A 22,981-nucleotide genomic window follows, 5' to 3' on the forward strand; every position below is an offset into this window, starting at 1 on the left:
TTCCAGAAATATAGTATAAATGGGTACTGGTGGAGGGTGTAGCACATATTGACTTTTTTGATGCCTTTTTGATCTTGGAATGGCCACCTGTTTGTATGCTCTGTACCGACATGCACATCTGAGACGTGGGGCTTTCTCCTCACATAAAACAGGCAGAATTCCTGGCCTTAGCTCCTCCTCTTTCTTCTCGTTTACAGGTAATTCGCACTATTTATCAGTTCCATTATAAAAACTGGCCAGACCATGATGTACCCTCCTCCATCAACCCCATTCTTGAGCTTATCTGGGAGATGCGCTGCTACCAGCCAGATGACAACATCCCCATCTGTATTCACTGCAGGTAAGGAGGTTTTACTGGCAAGGGAAATGCTATTATTTAGCCTCAAGTGAATGGAACAGCTTCTTTCTTTCTGTTTAGGTGGGTGTTAAAAAGCCTGTCACTTTTTAAAGTCTTAGGTCAAATCCCCTGTCTGAGGAGAGCAAGTTCTAAAGCCAGAAGCTGTATCTGAGCAAGTTGGATAGAAAAAAAGCTGGCTACTTTGTATGTACAATGATATTTGTAGTTACATACCAAGAAAAATATAATCAGTCCCCATGCATCCGCTGATCACCTAGGATTTATGGAAGAAATTTGTTCAAGTGCCATGTGGGATTTTTCATCCTCCTGCGGCTCATCAATCAGCGTTGTGTGGTGGATGCAGGGAGGGTCCTGGTTTTGATGGACCAATGCTCTCTCACGATCTGGCAAATCTCTATGTTCCTACTGCCAAGAGCAGAATAGCCGCCACATCTGTTTGCAGAGATTGCAATCCTGTGTGGAAGTGATCGCTCTGCAGCGTGCTGTGGGAGTTGGTAAGGCACTAGAGGTGCTGCTTCTAGAGTAACATGGCTGAAATGAACAGGGCAATGCACCGGTGTCAGCAGCCAGCTTCCTCCTTAAGGCATCATTGGAGGCCGGCTCAGGGATGGAACTGATAGGATATATGATATGATACGATTGGGCTGCCTTTGGTCAGAAAATACAGTGCATGGGCTTAGGCAATGTAGACTTGGATTTGCATCAGTTGCAGAATAACAATATTGATCCATGAATAAAAACACAGAAGGAAGAGAGATTAATGTCAAGTAATAAGTGTAGGCAAAACCCCTCCTCAAATCTCAGGGCTCCGATTTTAATTTCAGTGCTGGTTGTGGGAGAACAGGAGTTATTTGTGCCATTGATTATACCTGGAAGCTGCTGAAGGATGGGGTGAGTATCTCAGCAGTGCCGGGGATCAGTCTTTTTGTTTTCTTGCATGCCTACCCAGTGCTTGCTTTTTACCCTGGGCTCTTTTGTTCCTCAAAGTGCCCGTGTCTGGCTCAGTCTTTTTTGAACCATATTCCCAATGATAGCAAATTCTCTTGCTGCCTTTGAGTATATTTCATATGCTAATTCTCTCATAAACTCCCTCTGGCCCACAATGGTGCCGGAACAATTTTTATTGTGGGGGTGCTGAATGCAGAAACCATGTATTTGAGTTGCTATTACTACTTCAAGCCAGGGGGTGCGGCAGCACCCTTAGTTCCAACCCCTATGCTGGCCCAACTCTTTGAAGGCAGTGTCAGATGAGTTTAATAATCTCCATGCTCTGTTTCATGTTGTCCTAATTTCATCCTGTCTCTTCCTCCTCCATAGTGTTTACTGTTCGTCCCAGACATGTGTTCTCTCCACATGCTGATATGAACCACTTCTGAGGCCTTAAAACAACCTAAGACATAAAGAGGCAATAAAAGCCTCTTTCCTGTTGCTACGCTCCTATCTGAATTGTAGGTCACAGTGCTTTACCACTGCTCTGACATCAGTTGTTAAACTGGCTTTTTGCCTGCAATCCTGTGCCTGGCTGCAGTCCTGATCTTCTGTCCTTTAGTGTAAGAAATTCAGGTTTCTAAAACTAGATTATTTTTTTACTTGTGAAGTAATTCCTGGATGAATGCCTGTCTCAAGACAGGATTCTAGGAGTGGCTATTTTCTGCATCCTGGTCACACTAAAATCCATCTAGATCACAGTTCAGAGCAGGTTGCCATAAATTCAGCTTCTCTTTGCACTCCATGGAACTTGTATTTGTCTCTCATGCTGTTGTCAGAGAAAGGGATGCCTCCTAATGAGTAGAAGATGGGAGGGGATATGTGAGGAGGGAAAGGATTCATCAACAAAGAAAAAAATCACAAGCAGTAAAGATTTCTTGTAACAATGGGCCTGAAGTTTGGATCCAGGTCTGAACTGCATCACTATTTGGGAGTGGTTTTGGTTCAGGCCCATTTCTAATTTCTCATGATCTCTCTTTTATAAGATTGTTCCAGAGAACTTCAGTATTTTTAGTCTGGTCCAGGAAATGCGCACACAAAGGCCATCAATAGTGCAAACCAAGGTATGTTCAGAAAGCTCCAAGTAGGTCATAGCTACTAAATGCTTGCTATAAAACCAGACCCATAACTTCTCTTCAGGGTTTGCAAGAACCAAACTTGTATTGTTACACTGTGGGGCAAGCCTCTGTGTGCAGCAAGCATGTCGCTTTGTATTCTGTAAGACTCTTTCACAAAAGAAGCTTATCAGGAGAAATCAAATGAGTACATGATGATGTAGCTTAGTACTTGTGATTGTCTATGCTGAAACAAGTTACTGTTCAGTAAGCGAAGCTGGCTTCGACTGGGATGTATTGAAGAGGAAGCTCAGCACACAACGTTTGTTCAGTTGACATTAACACATACTCAAACCTTGACCATTTGAAAACAGCAGCTATAACCCCTTCTGAGAATTTGCTTAACCCAAGGACTGGAGTTTCCAGCACTGTAAGAGCTAATATGTTGCATGGTTCAGATGAATTGGCTGCTGTCTGAAGTGGATGTGAGTAATGGGGATACCTGCATCTCCTGTGTTTCTTCTGTTTTCTATTTAGGAACAGTATGAATTGGTCTACGATGCTGTGATCGAACTCTTTAAAAGACAGATTGAAGTGCTTACTGTCCAGTCAGATTCTACTGCCATAGAGGTAAGATTTGTCTCCCCAATGCATACTGCCGTTAGCTGTCCTCTTATGGCTGAGATGTGTTAGCTCAGATTCAAACTCCTCCAAGCCCTGCTGAACTGGGAAGTGATTTGCACTAAAGGAATGCAGTTCCTGCTCTTGTATATTTAATGGTTATATTATGGTTGCGTGAAGGGGCTCCAATCTATAGTCCCCAGAACTGTAGTATGAGAGCACCACATGCACATTATTGCATTCATTCTAACTAACCCTCTACACAGGCAGAAAGATTACAGTCATACAGGGAGTCTATGGCAGAGGCAGAGACTGAACCCAAATCTCCTGAATCCCAGTCAAGTGCCTTGACCACAAACCCAGTCTTCCCCTTCATTATGCAATCCCTGTTACAGCAGCAAGATGCAGCGGAGGGTTCCACTTGCTTTTTGTGTGTGTAATTGTTTATTATAATGAATAAATAAAGTATTGACTTTCCCCAAACAGTCAACCTCGACTGGCTGATTTCTAGTAGGCATCCCAGCAGACCTGGGTCTTGAGGAGGGATCAGAAGGAGCAGAGCGTAGTGTCCTTATGGATTAGTTCAGGAAGGCTGTCCATGTGTACACAGCATCACAGATGAAAGTTTCAGAATATTCATTGGACAGGTTGGCGGTCAAACTGGCAGTATTGGCCAAATGGGAGTGGATGATGCGATAAGAGGCAAAAGCTAGTATTAACATGTTGCCTTGAGAGATGCCATACAGGCAGCAGCAGCTGTCAATCCAGGGTTGGGCCCTCCACCTCTTTTATTCATCTCCAATAGCTTTGACTAGAATCTAACAATATAAAAGAAATCCCAAATTCCCCTGAGAAAAATCTACTGTAGGAGAACAAAACACAAATCAAAGACATCGCTACAAAAGGTTCCGCTCCCAACAAAGTAGATAGGAGTTGCGCTAGGTAATGCCCATTACAGCTAACTCCTGGAAGAAGAGAGGCTAAAATGTACAGTGAAAAAATACATGTAAATTCCTCAGCCACATCTAGTTCTGATGGAGGATGAAGTGTCTGAGTCTGAAATTGTGTGGTCAAGTCATATTTGAGTTGTAACATCCCAAACAGAGTTAACACTTCTTAATTCTGACCTTTCTTTGTTATTATTGCTCAGAGCCCTCCACCTCAAACATGGTTTGTCTGGCTGTCTTCAAACTTTCTGAAACAAATGCATTTCTAAACAGACTCAGACTGAGAAACTTCAGTTAAAAGGGGGTGGAAATAGGGCTTACAATGAAAAACATTTGGCATTGTCAGCAAAGGGTTTAAGACTGACTCCACAATAAAGTCCAACTTTCAAACTGAACCCTTTAAAATATGTATCTGAGTTTGACATGCTGTAATAAGTTGGTGTTTGCTGAGACTTCACAGCCAGAATTGGTTGAGCAGATTGTGGGAGTCAGCTTCCTTCTCTTGTGCTGTGGACAGTCACATGGTTACGTGCAGATGTGAGGCCAGGTTGACACAGAAAGCAGAGAAACACTTGAGTCCGGATGTGGTTTTATAGCTTTTGGCCAAACCTTCTCGGCTGCAGAGACCTGGCTGTCCTTTGAAAACGCTTTATCAAAAGAAGGGGATGAGCGCACAACTAAAGTGTCAAAAGCAAAACCAATTTCCATGTAGCCAGATAGCATGTGGGTCCTAGAAGCACAGCCAGCTGCAAAGACATTGCAAACTTTTTGGGGAAGAGTTTGATTCTTGTAAAAATGTATGTACTGCATCTTCCAATAAGACAGTGTCTGTTTTTGCTGTTCCTGCATTTTCATTTCCAAACAATCAATGATAGGCAGAGGTAGTTGGCAGAACCAATCACCAGGAATAACAAAGTGAAATGAAACCTTGTGTATTGCCTGCATGCTTTCCTGACAGTCTTGCTGCAATACGAGTGAGCGCTAACCTTCTCTTTCAATAGATTCAAACAAATCATCCAAGACTCCAGCCACTTCTGAGCCCACTGGAAGAAACTTATTCTCTGACACTACCAAGCTGGTAAGGGCAGGTCTAATCTAGACACACATGGTGCAAGTGCCATGTGTCAATGACTTCCAATTTCCGGATGAAATAACATTATTTCTAGTTGTTCTTCTAGCACCTGAATCCTGTGTGCCTCTATAGAGAGTGGTCATAATGAGTGCACACAAAACACTGAAACAAAAATAGATACTTTTTTAGGGAGACACAGACATGGTAATTGCCTACAAAGATTCAGGTACCAAATGTCCATTTTATATAGGTCTCTTTTTCAATATATTTTAGAAGGAAGATTGATTTTGATTTGCATCTTCTGTTTTGATCAGGAAAACATTTATTTTGCTGTTTGGTAAAATTCACCCATGCAGAGGGGCCAGCACAGGCTTATTCACTGCTTAAGCCCTCAAAGTAGGGCTCAATCATGAGTTAATTGGTCCACAAGCATTGTGTAGGCTCACTGCACAGGATGAGCTTCCCCCTAAAAACATGGCAAGGACTGTTGGGGACTTGCTCTTGTATGCACATGGGGGTTAGAACGCCGTGGAGCTCTGCTTATATAGTAATGGGGTTTTCTGAGCGGTAAATAGTTCTGCTCTCATATAACTGTACTTTATTGCAGTTCAGCGCGAGAGGAACAGGAGCTACATCAAAGTTCTGATCATATGGCCCAAGGGGAAATATCACTGACTGATGCTTCGAACTGTAGGCCCTCAACAGTACCTGACAACTATGGGCACAGTGTTCCTCCCATTAGACAAGCCCTATCTTCTGGGGCCTTGAACTTCAGCAGCAGCAAGAATGCAGGTGCCGCTCTGCTGTCTGGGGAACCACTCCAGAAACATCACAGCTTAGACTGGAGCAGCATTTTTTCTGACGAGATTCCTCTGAACCTGAAATCTACAGCTGCATGTCAGAGAAACCCTAGTGTCAAGGCCCCATTAATACAAACCAAATCAACTCCCTTTGAGTTAGTGCAGCAGAGAGACACCCAGGAACTGGATGGAGGGGATGCTGTATCCTCTTTGGGCCCCTGGCTACCAAACTCCTGCAGTTCTGTGGGCTTTGAGGTTAAGAAGCAGACTGACTTTTCTTCTGTTGAACTGAACCATTCAAGCAGACTAGTAGACGCTCCCCCGCGACACATGAGCAGTGGCCTACATCCTTCCCCATATTGTTGCTCAGCGGAAGACCCTTACTTTTCTTCGCTCTCTTCAGATGATCCAGGATCCCCGATGTTTATTGACTACTTTTCAGAGCTGTATGAAACAGTTTCCCTTTCTTTCCCTGCTGCAATTTCCACAATCCAGCCCTTGGATTCTACCAGGGCCAGTCCTCCAGTGTCAACTCCTCTGTCCCAGCATGTTCACCCATTGGATGACAGGCAGGCATCCTCGCAGAGTAAGCTGTGTGGCAGTGTTGCCAGCTGAGCTCATTTATTCTGGGGTTTTACCATGTGGTGTGTGATACCTTTTTGAAATTCACATAGGATTTTCCTGCAGCCTGTTCTATTTCCGAATCCAGCACTCCCACTCAGTTGGACAAGGGACTCAAATGTTCCTTCTGACTTCAGTAGAAACCACAACCACATAGTGGAGGGCAGAGCTGGGCTTCAAACTGTTGATTCTGCCTCAGTTTTCCATAGAAGTTGCCATAATTTTCTGGGGTAGCATGACCATCAGAATCCCTCTAGTACTTCTGCTCTATGCTACCATGTCACCTCAGGCTGTGACCTCAGCAGATATAAGATAACCAAGGTTGGGTTTGGTTAATACTTGGATTGCATCACTCCACGGAAAACCAAAGGAAGTGGTTTTAGGGACTCCACTAAGGATCCCTTCCCTCAGTTATTTAAAGATTCCATAGCTCTTTCTGAAAGAGTCCTGGATTGGAACCCTTGGGGAAATACTGGCTCTATTGTAGTCAGTGGCAAAACTCCCACTGAGATAAATAGGGCCAGGATTTCACTCCTGGTGTCCTGGCTGAACTTAAGCCTGCAAAGTTACATTCTGCCCACATAAAGTTTACTCCACAGTTTCCATTGGGTACAGGATTGTTCTCTTCATGTCCAAGTCAATGGTATCAGTGCAGTATTTGTCAGTTACTTTGGAATTGCTGTAGGTGTGGAGTAAAAACTAAAACTAAAACCATCTTTGCTCCATTCAGGCTCTTTAGGACCCAAATGTCAAAAGTGCTCTGAGGAAATTCTCCAGCTTTCTGTGGGATTTCAGACCCCTAATCCCTGACTGAAGGTGTTATACTGGAGTTTAGGTTGGAGTAGTTACCAGCACAACTGCCACCTAGTAGTAACAATGTTAATTTTAAGTTTATGCAGGTTAACATGCATAAGGACTGATCTTGCTCCACAATGGGTGTTCTGCTACTGACACAAGTGGAAGCAGGCACACAGTTTTAAAATTATCTAGAGCAAGTGGAAATCATATTGGAATATACCTAGATTTTTTAAAATAAAGTTTTAGAAGATTTTAATCACAATCTATGGTGCCTGGTTGGATAACATGAGCCAGGGCTCACAATGGATGGGTTTCAAGCTCTGTGGATTGCTTATGGGGGTATCCCTCACAGCCTGGGAAAATGGGGATGATTTTTTTCTTGGTGGAAGATGGATTGTCAACAATCGGTTTATATTAGATGTTTGATGTGGACTAAATGACTTGGGTGAGTCAGTTCTCAAGGCTGCACAACTTTGTAGGGACCCTTCTTAGCTGTGTATTGTGGTAAGGGTAGGACTGTCCAAAGAAATCCAAATAACTATCCATGTTTATTTAATTAGAAGCATCTCCAGACCCAGACGATGATGTTCCTCCCCCTCTGCCTGAGCGAACCCCAGAGTCCTTCATTGTGGCCAATGAAACTGGTAAGTGCAAATAGAGAAGTGCTAATTTAAGAAGTGCTGAAGTGACAGTTCTGATGATTTGCTCAATGCTTGAATCACAGCATACAACAATGAATTACTTGGGCTACCCAGGAAGTGAAAAAAAAACCTCTTGTATTTAATTCTTTCCAGGTCAACCTCCACTGACAACGTTAAACCACCAACCTGTACCAAGAAATATAAACATTGGAACCTCTTCAGAGTGGAGTGGGGTGCCTCAGCCAAAGATATTTGATGACTCAGTAAGACTGAGGCCAAGTAAGGTAACTAAAGTGATGTTTTTATCTGTTCCTAGCAATTTTGCTATGCAGATCCCCGTGTAATGCTCCCTGCTTCTGCAAAAAATATACCAGTCTGGATGGCATGTGCTTTTCTTAAACTACTGCAGATTTCAGATTCAGAGTTCAGTCTTCAGAAGTGATTTCAGTTGAGGCTGTCAAGACAGACTTTTAGGGTAGTAGCCAATGTGGTTTAAGAGAAAACAGAAGTGCCACTAGCCCTCACACTACTGTCTACAACCATAAGGGCCAAAATGCATTCCAGAGTTTCACTGGGGATGGGGACAGGAATAGTGCAGAGGGAGTCATGAATCATTCAGTCACTATGTTGCCATCCCCTCAGAATGAAAGCAATGAACTGGGATCCTATATTAATGTATCTAACATAGAAAGATGTTTAAAAATATAGCCCGCAGCATTCTGTAATGCAATAGATGTGAAGTGGCAAACAAGGAATATCAGGAAATGAGGAAACTTAGTTACTAACAAATATTTGGAGATTGCCCTTTTGTATTACAAGCATAAATAATGATGAACCTGCCTATCCTATTAAAAATAACAATGTTCATTTATACAGCACCATTCTTCCTGCAGGATCCCAAAGCTCTCTACAAGAGTGCATCTTCACTAGGAAAAAAGGTGTGTTTTTAACTCGAGTTAGCTAACGCAAGGTAAAGTAGCTTGTAGTTTTCACATGAGTTCACAAGTCAAGGTAAAGACAACTGAGGAGCCTAGGATTTACTTCAACCTGTTAACTTGTGTAAAAACAACCAATTTCCCTAGTCTTCACTAGGACTTAATCTTGAGTTAGCTAACTTGAGATGAACACACACCTCAAATGTCTACATGGGTGTCACTAACTCACCCCTGAAATGCAGCTAATTCTGGGGTGGCATAGTAGCCAAGTGAAGAATAATTTCTCTGAAACTGCAGGGGGAATTTACAAAGGTGGAATGTGATGACATTTGCCTAGGGCTGTACTATTAATTAACCCCCTTGTGAAAAGTGCTCTAGGATATTTAATGACCATAAGTCACCTGTGTGACGGGTTGGATCACAGAAACCACTGTGGGAGCTGCCACCTGATGTGCAAAAGGCTACCTCTGCTCCTGTTTTCCCTGCCAGCTCAGGACTCCAGCACCCTGTCTTGCTGAGCCAGACACTTCCGTCTGGCTCCAGACACAGACCCAGGGTCTGAATCACTTGTCCCAAAGCTGCAGGTTTACCTGAAAACAGCTCACAGTAGTTTGCTTGTCTTTAGCACTCAGATGCCCAACTCCCAATGGGGTCTAAACCCAAATAAATCCATTTTACCCTGTATAAAGCTTATGCAGAGTAAACTCATAAATTGTTCGCCCTCTATAACACTGATAGAGATATATGCACAGTTGTTTGCTCCCCCAGGTATTAATATATACTCTGAGTAAATTACTAAATAAAAAGTGATTTTATTAAACACAGAAAATAGGATTCAAGTGGTTCCAAGTAGTAACAGACAGAACAAAGTCACCAAGCAAAATAAAATAAAATGCGCAAATCTATGCTTAATCAAACTGAATACAGATAATCTCACCCTCAGAGATGCTTTGGTAATTTTTTTCTCAGGCCTTGGCTACACTTGCAAGTTACAGCGCTGTAAAGCCTCCCCCAGCGCTGTAACTCACTCCCCGTCCACACTGGCAGGACACTTGCAGCGCTGTATCTCCCTGGGTACTCCGCTGCAGGTACTCCACATCTCGGAGAGGAATAACAGCTGCAGCGGAGTGGCTACGACTCACAGGTGTGAGTGTAAACGCTTGCAGGGCTGTACTAATCACCTTGTCAAGTGGCCAATCCTCTCCATTGTTGTGACCGGCTGCAGGAATGCGGAAGTGCCGGTTTCAAAGCTCCTACCACAGAGAAAAGCAAACAATTTGCAGCTTGCTTTGAGTGAGTAAACGAATGAGCAGGGGGGCGGGAGTTCGGAACTTGCAAAATAGAGAGCTGACATGCTCCAAAAAGCACTCTCTCTCCCCCCACACTCCCTGTCACAATCCACCCCACCCCCCTGTTTTGAAAAGCACGTTGCAGCCACATGAATGCTGGGATAGCTGCCCATAATGCACCGCTCCCAACACAGCTGCAAATGTTACAAGTGTGGCCACACCACTGCGCTGGCAGCTGTCAATGTGGACAGACTGCAGTGCTTTTCCCTACTCAGCTGTACGAAGACAGGTTTACCTCACAGCGCTGTACAGCTGCAAGTGTAGCCAAGGCCTCAGACTGGACACCTTCCAGGCCTGGGCACAATTCTTTCCCCTGGTACAGCTCTTGTTGCAGCTCAGGTGATAGCTAGGGGATTCTTCATGATGGCTCCTCTCTCCTCTTTGTTCTCTTCCATCCCTTTATATATCTTTTGCATAAGGCGGGAACCCTTTGTCCCTCTGGGTTTCCACCCCCCATCACTGGAAAAGCACCAGGTTAAAGATGGATTCCAGTTCAGGTGACATGATCACATGTCACTGCAAGACTTCATTACTCACTTGCCAGCACACACATATACAGGAAGACTCACAGGTAAATACAGCCATCTGCAGACAATGGGAGTCATCAAGATTCCAAACCATCCTTAATGGCCCACACTTTACATAATTACAATAGGCCCTCAGAGTTATGTTTTATATTTCTAGTTTTAGATACAAGAGTGGTACATTTCTACAAATAGGATGATCACACTCAGTAGATTATGAGCTTTGTAATAATACCTTACAAGAGACCTTTTGCATGAAGCATATCCCAGTTACGTTATATTCACTTATTACCATATTTTTCCTAAAACTATCCCAGTTACATTATATTCACTCATAGACTCATAGACTTTAAGGTCAGAAGGGACCATTATGATCATCTAGTCTGACCTCCCGCATGATGCAGGCCACAAAGCCATCCCAACCCCTTTCCCTTGACTCTGCTGTTGAAGTCCCCAAATCCTGTGGTTAGCAGAGAATCCTCCAGCTAGTGACCCCTCCCCCATGCTGCGGAGGAAGGCGAAAAACCTCCAGGGCCTCTGCCAATCTACCCTGGAGGAAAATTCCTTCCCGACCCCAAATATGGCAATCAGTAGAACCCCGAGCATGTAGGCAAGATTCTCCAGCCAGACCCTCATTCGCCATTGATACTATTTACCAGTGATGGCACGCTGTTCATTTGATTAAAATCACGTTATCCCATTAAACCATTCCCTCCATAAACTTATCTAGCTTAATCTTAAAACCAGACAGGTCCTTCGCCCCCACCGTTTCCCTCGGAAGGCTGTTCCAATATTTCACCCCTCTGACGGTCAAAAACCTTTGTCTAATTTCAAGCCTAAACTTCCCCATGGCCAGTTTATATCCATTCGTATATCCACTTATCATGTTTTTATAAAACCATATAGACTGCACAACATCACAACCTGAGCTGCCAGTTTTACATCTGTCTTGGTATTTATGGGGTTCCCTCAAGGGCGGTGGGTATCATATGCCTGGGGAGACTGCTGTGGCCACCAGACCCCTGGTTGCGGGGTTTGGCAGCAAAATTTTTGCTTTATTATGCACCATGCATAATAAAGATTCTGGGGTGGCTGAGGAGACGGTATGTGCTATTCAGTTTCTCAGGTTCATCAGTAATCTCCCTGGACTCCCTGATGAACCTAGGAAGTTGAGTAGCAAGTACCACCTCCTCAGCAACCCCGGTACCTGGATGGGTCATGTCAAAAGCATCTTCGGGAAGAGATGGACGGCTTGGGGTCTGGGGAGGGGAGGTGTGGAGCAGTTGCGGCTGGCTCTGGCACCTCCAGGCAGGTGTGGGGGAGGCCTCGGGGCTTCTACCAGCCTTGGGTTTCCCCGGCCAATGTGTGTGGGTTTCCCCGGCCACAGAGGAGGTCAGGGGGTCTTGGGGCTCTGGCTGCAGGGGGAGGAGCGCATGGGTGGAGCCAGGGGCTAGCCTCCCTGAAGGGGGGTTCCAGCCACCACCCATAGGTCCCCTTCACAGTAGCATCTGAGGCATGGGTGCTACAGTGGCAGAAGAGGTTTTTCCTTCGCTGTAGGAATTCCACCTCTCCGTGCAATGGTAGCTATGTCAATGGAAGCATTCTTCCATTGACCTCGCTGCATCTACACTGGGGGTTAGGTCTGCATAGCTATGATGCTTGGGCATGTGGATTTTTCCCACCTGCATGCCATAGCTATGTCAACCTAAGTTTGAAGTGTAGACAAGGCTTGAGTCCCTCCCAAACATGAGTGAATTTATTCTCTCAGTTCCCATATGAGATGGGAAAATATTGTTGCCCCCATTTCAGAGATGAGGAACAGAGACTGACAGAGTTAGTGACTTGCCTAGGGTCACACAGGGATACTGCAGAAGAACCATGAATTGAACTCCCCAGCCAGTGTCTTAACCACAAGAGCATCCTTCCTCTGAAACACAGATTCAGTTAATAACAAGAATATAAGAAATGTAGAACTCATCGTCCATTACATTAGTAAGTGGTGTTTCAGTGCTTGTAATATCACTTCCTGTTCATTGCCTACTTGCTCACAATATAAAGATTCGCATTTGGCTTTTGAAATTTCAAGTATTTTCCCTTTTTGTTTGTTTCCAGAGTGTGAAGCTCCGGAGCTCCAGATCAGGTACAGTTTATCTTTATGTTACTTCATTGAGTCCATTGAGATACCTGTCTGTTTGGTAGTAAACTCGGTAGTGTACTGTAACTGTACCGAACTGCACTTTGTAAAAGTCCCTAGGCTCCATGCCCAGAGGAACAGCTTTGTTGTACACATGACGGACTAGTGCATCAACCAAACTAGTGTTAGTTTTTATATCTCCTAATCAGTCCCTGAATCAGCTGGTATCCTTTTGTGCTACTGTTTCTTTCAGTCTTATCCGGAAAACGAGTTGTCATTGTTTCCTTCTCAGACTGTTTATTGCCTTGGGAACATTCTCTGCCATTCTCTTGGGAATGGGCACTTGTAGCACTTGCATGTTCTCTTGGGAAGGATTGTAAATTTATACGGATTGCATTACTGTGGTCACCATAGAGGATGTCAGCCCAATCCAGTTCAGCAAGCTGATATGGGAACTGGACTGGATGAGCCGCACTGAGAATGCTACACTCAAGGCAGACTGCAAGGAATAGGGCACACAATCATCAAAACTGGCGGTTTAATTCTATAATTAGATTCACCAATCCAGTAACAAAACAGCTTCTATAATACCACACTGGTCACCAAGAAGCCAAATACAGTCTTTTTAAGCATTCTAACCCTTGACTTCCATCCAGACAGATAAGTCTAATATAGTGAGTGAGTGGTTACTGAAAACCTGATTCACCATTATGTGAGGTTCACCAGTTCCAAAGGACCGGACTTGATTCCCAGGTCAATGAGAGTCTCAGATCTTACCTAATAATCATGCTGATGCCAACCCTTTTGTAACGAAAACTAAAGGCTTCATAATAAAAAGAAAAGAGATGCAAAAGGTTAAAAGATCAATATACATACAAATGTGTGTAAAGTCCTTAGGACAGTTTCATAGCAGAGAAGGTGAGGCTGCTTATTTGTAAAAGTGTTTCTGGAATCAATTTAAAAGGTTATAATCCAATAGGCAGGCAATCCAGGTGTAACATCTGCTGAAGCTCTTCCATGAGAATTCCCAGGTAAACCTGGAAACCACAGTTTTATAGCTTAAACCTTCCCTGTTAACGTTTAAGCAGAACTAAGATGAAAAGGATCAGGCCTAAAGCTTCCTTTATAGTTCTCTAGCAAGCTGATAAGCCTCCTCACAGCGAGACCTTCCCCAATGAAGAATAGGCAGTGCAGACTTTTGCTCTGAAGCTAATCTATTTCCTAAGCATACACAAGCAAACCAGTTGCATTCATTCACATATGACAATTAGCCAGTAATTCATTATAGCATAGATAGTTAAGCTGAAGACAATGTAAATAGTATTAGTTTCCTGCATTATCTTGCATTTTTGATCTTAAGGTTTACTGAACCATCTGCATGCCAAATATAATGCAATTAAGACATGAAAGGGAATTAGCATCTAAAAACAAATCTGGTTACATTGTTAAACTTCTAACAAGATACTGATAAACAAAGACAAATACACTTAGCATCTATCCTTGATTTCTATTACTACAAATAAATAGGTTAATGATTGCTAGTCTAGTACTGTGGTTCTCAAACTTTTGTACTGGTGACCCCTTTCACATAACAAGCTTCTGACCACGACCCCCTTTATAAATTAAAAACACTTTTTAATATATTTAACACCATTATAAATGCTGGAGGCAAAGCAGGGTTTGGGGTGGAGGCTCACAGCTTGTGACCCCCCCATGTAATAGCCTCGTGACCCCCTGAGGGGTCCCAACCCCCAGTTTGAGAACCCATGGTCTAATACATCTCTTTGAAATTCACATATAAGTACAAAGCAACAGAGGGTCCTGTGGCACCTTTAAAACTAACAGAAGTATTGGGAGCATAAGCTTTCGTGGGTAAGAACCTCACTTCTTCAGATGCAAGAAGTGAGGTTCTTACCCATGAAAGCTTATGCTCCCAATACTTCTGTTAGTCTTAAAGGTGCCACAGGATCCTTTGTTGCTTTTTACAGATTCAGACTAACACGGCTACCCCTCTGATACTTGACATATAAGTACGTTGTCGTGATTACATTTCAATGCCTCTTAAGTTGTTATGGGTCATACCCAAGTTGACCAGTCTGACAGTGTCACAAAGGATTTTAAATCGCTAATAAACTGTATTGTTTTGTTTCCCTTACCTGTGTCACGCTTGGTGTCTCAGAGAAACACCGGGATCGCTCTTCCTCCCCTCCTCCACTTCCTGAAAGAACCCCTGAGTCATTCTTTCTTGCAGATGAGGAGAGTAAGTGATAATGTCTTCTTCACTTGTAACAGAGATTTAGTACAATAATTTCAGTTAAAAGGATTAACTGAAGGAAACAAGACCAGGTATCCAAGCAAATAAAATCTCCTCTCTGAAAAACCTGTAGCTAACTGAATAAAGAGGATTCCAGAAATCAGAGATGGAAGAGACTTGGAGTTCCTCTCTAATCATACCCTGTCCCCCACTCCTTGCTAGTTGTACTTCACAGTATATTCTTGGTCTACCTTTAAATATCCCACATGATGGTGGTTCCACTACTTCCCTTAGGACAGTGTTTCCCAAACTTGGGACACCACTTGTGTAGGAAAAGACCCTGGCGGGCCGGGCCAGTTTGTTTACCCGCTGTGCCCGCAGGTCCGGCCGATCGCGGCTCCCACTGCCCGCGGTTCGCTGCTCCAGGCCAATGGGAGCTGCTGGAAGCGGCGGCCAGTACGTCCCTCAGCCCGCATATGTATATATAATGGATGTAAAAAAATTGCAAGTAGGAGACTTGCTCGGTAGATTACAAACAAAATGGCAAAAAATAAAAAAAAACAATTTCAGGAATTGCTGCATAAAGAGACTGTAAATACAACACAGAGAATGCTTAGAAATGAAGCAGGAGGATGTGCATGTGATCGTCTGGAAATGTTTTGCTATGTGTTAAAAGAAGAACAGGAGTACTTGTGGCACCTTAGAGACTAACAAATTTATTAGAGCATGAGCTTTCGTGGACTACAGCCCACTTCTTCGGATGCATATGTTGTTTTCCTAGGTCTGCAGCCTACTGTGAGGACTTCCACTAGCAACCCTGGGGAATCGGGAAATAAAGCTTCTGAAGAGTCATCAAAAGAGTCTGTGAAATGCTTCAGGAGGAGTAAGGTAAAGATATCTGAGAGAGAAAACGGGGAGGAAAGACAGCTCCAGCTTTCTAGCTGCAGCAGCTATTATTTTCTTATCACTTACCTCATGTAGATGCCAGGAGAAAAGAGGCCTGGGTTTGAGACTTCTTGTATTTATGGCAAGAGAATGCGTTTAGGCAGTATAGTCTGTGGTGAGTGACACTGTAAACAGAGCTGCAGGAAAGAAGAAAAGATTCACAATTGCACAACAGGAACAAAAGCAATCTCTGTCGAGCTATGTAACTGGCTGCCTAACTGCAATCAGTTTTCCATGTACCATGCCAACTGTTCTTGGAAAAGCTGCTCACCTAGGGCCTCAACTCCCAGTTAAGGGACAGACTCCACTCCTCAACAATCCCCATCTCAGGTGCTACTCTAGGGAATGCCCTCATTTAGCCTTTCAATGTGTCTGCTGCAGGGAAGAGTTATTGAGAAAAGTATAGCTTGAACAGCACTAACTGTACACTCTGGGAAGTTTTCATTTTGGCTGAGAAAAGCCAGCAAACAAAGGAAACTGCAGGATTCTGCACTTGTGACATGATATATGCTAGGGTTACCATACGTCCGTTTTTTCCCGGACATGTCCGTCTTTTTGGCAATCAAACCCCCGTCCGGGGGGAATTGCCAAAAAGCCGAACATATCCGTGAAAATGCCGTCGGGCACTTCCCCTCCCGCGGCTGCACTGCTCCTCCCCTGACTCTTCGGCTCTGTTTAAGAGCCGAGCGCTACGGGCTTTGGGCAGCCCCCATGCCTCCGGACCCTGTGCCGCCGAAGCCTGGGAGGGGAAGTGCCCGGCCAGGGGCGCAGGGTCCGGAGGCATAGGGGCTGGCCGAAGCCCAAGCGCTACTGGCTTCACGGTTTGCCGGGCAGCCTCCAGACCCTGCGCCCCCGGCTGGGCGCTTCCCCTCCCGGGCTCCAGCTGCGCTGGGGAAGCGCCGTCTGGGAGCGCAGGGTCTGGGGGCTGCCCGGCAAACCGTGAAGCCGGTAGCGCTCGGGCAGCCCTTTTCGCGTGGCTGGGAGTGGGAGGGAGGGGGGGTGGAGTTAGGGCGGGGTTGGGGTGGGGAAGGGTGGGAAATGGGCGGGGCCAGGGCCCCGTGGAGGGTTCTCTTTTTTTATTTGTTAAATATGGTAACCCTATATATGCATACTGTTTTGCATGGTTGTTAGCAGTAGGCGCTGATCTCCAGCTTGATGCAAATGGTTCTCTCAACAACAGAATCTTTAATTTAAAAACTTTTTTTTTTTTATAGAGCTTGAAAATTTTACGAAACATGAAAAAGAGTAAGTCTCTTGATCATCAGCAAGCCTGTCTGCCTGGTGGGGTGTATGTAATGTAGCAAACAGATCTGTTACTCTTTTAAGACCTGAACCGGCAAGATGCTGAGGCTCCTTCACTCCTATTGCTCTTGGTTGGAGCTGAGGGTACTCACCAGCTGACTGGATGAATAATCTGCTGCTCTTCTCTAATACCTTTCTTTTGGACATCTCAAAGCACTTCAGAGACTGAATTAATTAAATATCTATATGTCTCAATGTAGCCATTATTGCTAATGGTCTCACTCAAGATCAAGGTTGCTAGTGTATATGAAATCTGCATTGGCTTGCCATCCCAGTTCCTGTACATAGAAACTAATCACGCTTTTGGCTTGTTTTGCCCAGCCTTTCCCATGCATTCTGAGGTGCTGTCATATAAAAAGTGTTACCTAAAACTGCAGGCATCCTAACATCTGATCCATCTACTTTTAAATTAGTCACAGCCAAAAACATCTTGTGAAACAAATGTGTTGATTTAATGTCATCGCAAAGCATTTCCCTGTAGCAGAATTAAGAGTATTATTAGTATTTATATTGTCGGTTCATTTGCCAACATTTGGAGGAATGGTGTAGGGTCTGATCCTACACTATTCCTCCAAAAGTAATCCTATCAAAAACAGTATGACAGCTTGTGTAAGTAAGGTTCTGCAAGATCAGGTTCCATATCCACAGGGATATTCTCTTACTGAGCACTGGTTATGAGGGACAGTTCTCTAACTGCAGCTGCCAAGACAGTCTGTCATTCACATGCTCTGTTATCCCATTATGATGGGCACTCCTAGGCCAGATCCTGGTCCCTGTTCCATTTGCTTTCCATCACTCTAGTAGCACAAAGCAGGTGGAAAACTGCCTTAACAAACTGGTTGCGGATTTCCTCCAGCACCGGGGTATTCCCAAGTGGCATACAACCAGAGTATTCAGTTCTATGTCATTCCCCCATTCTAGCTCCAGAGTAGGAGGTATGTTGGGGTGGTGGCCTGAATGCTGAGGTACTTTGGCCTTTACGAGATGACATACCAGCCTGGGAGACTATTGTAGTGGATGCAAATTAAAGCAAACTCAAGGCTGCAGTAGATTATGCCATAGGCTAAATTGGCCCCATGACTGGGTGGGAGTAAGGAAAAGCAAAGATGGCATACAGTCACATTTGTCTCTGTCTTGGATCTTGCATGGAATGCAACTCCCTCCCGTGTTTTGTACATTAATAAGGAATTTCTCACTAAGACTGTATGGTCACTTTAACCCCATGCTGAGTCTCTGAAATTAAAACGATTTATTTTAAAACTTGGATTGCTTAAAATTCCAAACTGACTTTGAGCGAACAAGATGCCCAGTGTATTGTACAGCGTATTATTCATGCGTGCCCATAAAGCTTGTATGTTAGGGAGATTACCTCTCGTGTTAAAGTAACAATCTGCATATATTTCAGAGTACCAGGAAGTGAGGAGGTGTTTATTTGTCTCTGATATGTTTTTAGGCAATTAAAGTGGCCACCCACTGCTAAAGATTTCTTATGTGTTTCCAGGTATCTGTAACCCATCTTCACTGGCAAAACCACCAGAATCTTCCCAGTCAAACCACTCCAGCTCTTTCTTGAGCTTCGGTATGTTCTTCACATCATTCCTTTCTATTTGGACTTTTTGATATGTTAACTACAAAGACTTTTAAAAGACTAGCTAGAGATATGGAGTCCAGCTACTAGCTAGGGCAAGGAAAGTGACATAAATCACCAAATGGGTGTGTAAGTGTATGATGCAAAAGTAATTTTAATATGTGCCTTAATTTAGGGTTACCATATTTAACAAATAAAAAAAGAGGACCCTCCACGGGCCCTGGCCCCGCCCATTCCCCACCCCCAGCCCCGCCCTAACTCCGCCCCCTCCTCCCTCCCACTCCCAGCCATGTGAAAAGGACTGCCCGAGCGCTACCGGCTTCACGGTTTGCCGGGCAGCCCCCAGACCCTGCGCCCCTGGCCGGCGCTTCCCCAGTGCGGCTGGAGCCTGGGAGGGAAAGCACCCAGCCGGGGGCGCAGAGTCTGGAGGCTGCCCGGCAAACCGTGAAGCCGGTAGCACTTGGGCTTCGGCCAGCCCCTATGCCTCCGGACCCTGCGCCCCCGGCCGGGCACTTCCCCTCCCGGGCTCTGGTGGCGCAGGGTCCGGAGGCATGGGGGCTGCCCAAAGCCCGTAGCGCTCGGCTCTTAAACAGAGCCGAAGAGTCAGGGGAGGAGCAGAGCTGCCGCAGCCGGAGGCTCTGCTCCTCCCCTGACTCTTCGGCTCTGTTTAAGAGCCGAGCTGCCCCAGCGCTACCGACTTCGGGCAGCCCCCATGCCTCCAGACCCTGCGCCGCCGGAGCCCAGGAGGGGAAGTGCCCGGCCAGCGGCTGGGGTCCGGAGGCAAGGGGGCTGCCTGAAGCCCATAGCGCTCGGGCTGCTCGGCTCTTAAACAGAGCCGAAGAGTCAGGGAAGGAGCAGAGCAGCCACGGGAGGGGAAGTGCCCGGCCGGCATTTTCCCGGACATGTTCGGCTTTTTGGCAATTCCCCCCGGATGGGGGTTTGATTGCCGAAAAGCCGGAAATGTCCGGGAAAAACCGGACGTATGGTAACCCTACCTTAATTATGACTGCAAACACTTTTTGCCAGACCCTGCAGCAATTGCCTGGTGGTCTGTGTAATTTTATGGCACATGCATATGCATAAAAATTAAGATTATGGATTTGTTTAAAGCTGAGGTGACCTTATAACTTAATAATTTTAAAATAGTTTATATATATATATATATTCATAAACTACTTATGCCTTATATAAAGATAAAATTAGACAGACCCTGTAACATAAATATTACTTGTGCATCAACACACAGGGTGCACATTCAATGAACATTTGGCTGCTCTGTGGCAAAATGTTGCACAAGATAAATGTGGCAAAAGAGACAGCAGAAGATACAATTTAACTCTTCCACATTGAAAGGCTAATGACAGTGGCTGTTGCCTAGTGTCATGTAACTCATGGACCAGCAAAAGCAACAGGATGTTTGGCATAATCCTATTGATATGCTCTTAATATGCTTGTTTTAGTTTTCCTGTTTGCTAGCAGACATCCTTATACAGTACAATTGTATTCTATTATTTGTAGGATAAGAGTTGCTACAGCTAATCTATGGAACTCACAAGTGCAGAATATTATTTAAAACCACATAGATTTTCAATATTGAAAAATAATTTTAACATTCATGTGAAAATGGCATCCACAGACTCATTAGCTAGACTAAAATTAAGAGCTATCAATTGTGATGTCTCATATGCTGATCCCAAGCTGAGATCAGAAAGAAACATCCTTCTACAGTATAGTATAGCACAATTACATGCATTTATGTTTCAAAAGCACCCAGTATTGTATGCTGTTAAAGACAGCATATTGAATTAGATCATTGACCTGACAGTACTTGTGCTGAATAAACTTAATATTACCAAAAAAACTAGGAGTACTTGTGGCACCTTAGAGACTAATAAATTTGTTAGTCTCTAAGGTGCCACAAGTACTCCTGTTCTTTTTACGGATACAGACTAACACCGCTGCTACTCTGAAACTTAATATTACCACTGTCTTTATGAAGTCAAACCCTGACACGGTTTCTAGCTTATGAGGTGCCTTAATATAACTGCATGTGCGTAGCAGGAGTCGTCTTATATAAACATTATCATTCTTTGTTTAATATCATTAAATTCAATTAACATGACTAAAGTAATATACCGCATATTGTGTAAAAGCCCAAATCTCTTCAGAAACAAATATCTTATGGAATTATATGAGCAATGTATAAAGTATAGGTAGTGTATTTACTGTATTCTTGTAATATTCTGTTTTTGCTCCCAGGCTTTACAAATCGATTTTCAAAACCTAAAGGACCAAGAAATCCTCCACCATCTTGGAATATTTAATTCAACTTTACAGATGCATGTGGTTTCCAATACTGCAGATTTGCCATATCCCTCCGACGTGCTGCACATGCTCTTCACATTACAGAATTGCTATCAGAACATTAGCACTAAAAATGATCTTTGCTGTATAAAGTCCACAGCCAGAGAATAGCATACAAGCTCTCCTAAATGGTTTTTGTATAAAGAGGGATGCACAAATGCACATAAGTTGCTTGACCCTTCCAGTTAATGTAAACCAAAAACATTTCAGAGAAAACTTTTTTTTTCTTATAAAACTGTTTCTGAAAACATGCTAAAAAATTTTTTGGAGAACTTGTATAGTTTCTTTACAGTTTATTTATTATATGACAACGGACCTGATTCTCCTGTCACAGTAGTAAGTCCCAATTAAGTCAATCAAGTGACACTACTGCAAAATGATGCTCCCATCACTTAAGCACATGCATAACTTTACTCATATGTGTAGTCATAATTAAAGATATGCATGTGCTTAAGTGTTTGTAGATTCAGGCTCTAAGTGAGAATCAGGCTCCCAGATTTCAGAACTCATCTATTTTCTTAATGATTATATTAACATTATGATTATTTCTATTTGAATTAATCAGATAATTTGTCTTTCTAAGTTTCCATCCAAAAAGGAAAATTAAGATGCTGACTGTTCATATAGGAACCAAACTTGCATATGTAAACATTGCATAATCTACTGAAAAAACTCCACATCAAGCAAAATGTAAGTGCATCTTAGTTTGGGCTTTCATGCTGCAAATTTTAAGGTGTCTGTAACTTGCCTAAACAATGCAACACAAAGTTCCATGCTGACAGTTGGCAGTTAAATCCCCAACCTGAACATTTTCCCCCCTAAAATCGGAAAGCTTGTTTTCTTGCTAATAAATGGGGTCAGATTAATATGTTTTGCTCTCTTCTAGAAGAAAAAAAAAAGCTGATTTTTGGCAACAAATACTGCAGGTATTTTTAGGGCCACATATGCAGTCTGTGGTTCACAGCAAAACCCAGTGATGAATAACAGACTATACAGAACTCATTGACATCAAGTTGCTTTGTGGATCAAATGCAGGGTATACCAGCCCTAAAAGTATCTGCAGCATTTTTTTTTTCAAAGTCAACTATTTTCTAAGATAGCAAAAATTATTGAAACAACGTGTCTAATTGATGATCAGCACACTGTATTCCCTAGTTATCTCCAAAGTGCTAATGCCACTGAATTAAATTGTATCCCTTTGTTCTGCACTTTTACACTTGTCCCAGGGACGAGCTTGCACTTTACCAGCTGAAAGGGAATGCTACAGCCACAAGCAGTTTGGATGAAAGTGGTTTCTGATAAGGGAACTCCTACGTACTGTGACTTGATTGTCATTTATGCTGATCCTATGTTTGGGGCAAGCATAGAAGGGAGTGGAGCAAAGAAAGCTGCAAGACCTCTTTGTGCTCTTCTAATTTTGGGACAGCTGGGGCCTGCTTGACCCCCTGTGCGAAGTAGAGCAGCCATAAGACAAAAATGATCTGATATCAAATCAGACAAATTAAATTGACAGCAAGCCTTTTAATTTTAAAAATACTGACAAAGTAATAACTAGAAGTCAGACAAAATCTCAGTGGAGTATTGAATCTGTGAAGTATTTTATGTGTATGAAAGATGCTATACAAAATAAAGTTTATTTATCTAGCATACCAGTTTTTCTATACATATATTTTTTACAAGTTTAAA

General features: G+C 43.6%; 1 protein-coding gene across 1 annotated transcript in view; it reads left to right on the forward strand.

Annotated features, from left to right (window-relative positions):
• The window catches only part of PTPN22 (protein tyrosine phosphatase non-receptor type 22), a 35,599-nt gene extending 12,696 nt beyond the window's left edge, over positions 1-22,903 (forward strand). The window contains exons 8-21 of the mRNA XM_054024841.1: positions 198-340; positions 1,183-1,249; positions 2,332-2,409; positions 2,938-3,030; positions 4,970-5,046; positions 5,648-6,426; positions 7,820-7,903; positions 8,054-8,184; positions 12,821-12,848; positions 15,022-15,102; positions 15,878-15,984; positions 17,256-17,286; positions 18,845-18,922; positions 21,191-22,903. Of these exons, the coding sequence (XP_053880816.1) occupies positions 198-340; positions 1,183-1,249; positions 2,332-2,409; positions 2,938-3,030; positions 4,970-5,046; positions 5,648-6,426; positions 7,820-7,903; positions 8,054-8,184; positions 12,821-12,848; positions 15,022-15,102; positions 15,878-15,984; positions 17,256-17,286; positions 18,845-18,922; positions 21,191-21,255 (1,842 nt within the window). The 3' untranslated portion in view covers positions 21,256-22,903. The remainder of the gene's footprint in view (positions 1-197; positions 341-1,182; positions 1,250-2,331; positions 2,410-2,937; positions 3,031-4,969; positions 5,047-5,647; positions 6,427-7,819; positions 7,904-8,053; positions 8,185-12,820; positions 12,849-15,021; positions 15,103-15,877; positions 15,985-17,255; positions 17,287-18,844; positions 18,923-21,190) is intronic.
• The last annotated feature ends 78 nt before the right edge of the window (positions 22,904-22,981 follow it).

The sequence above is a fragment of the Malaclemys terrapin genome, chromosome 4 (assembly GCF_027887155.1).
Source record: "Malaclemys terrapin pileata isolate rMalTer1 chromosome 4, rMalTer1.hap1, whole genome shotgun sequence".
Classification (NCBI taxonomy): Eukaryota; Metazoa; Chordata; order Testudines; family Emydidae; genus Malaclemys; species Malaclemys terrapin.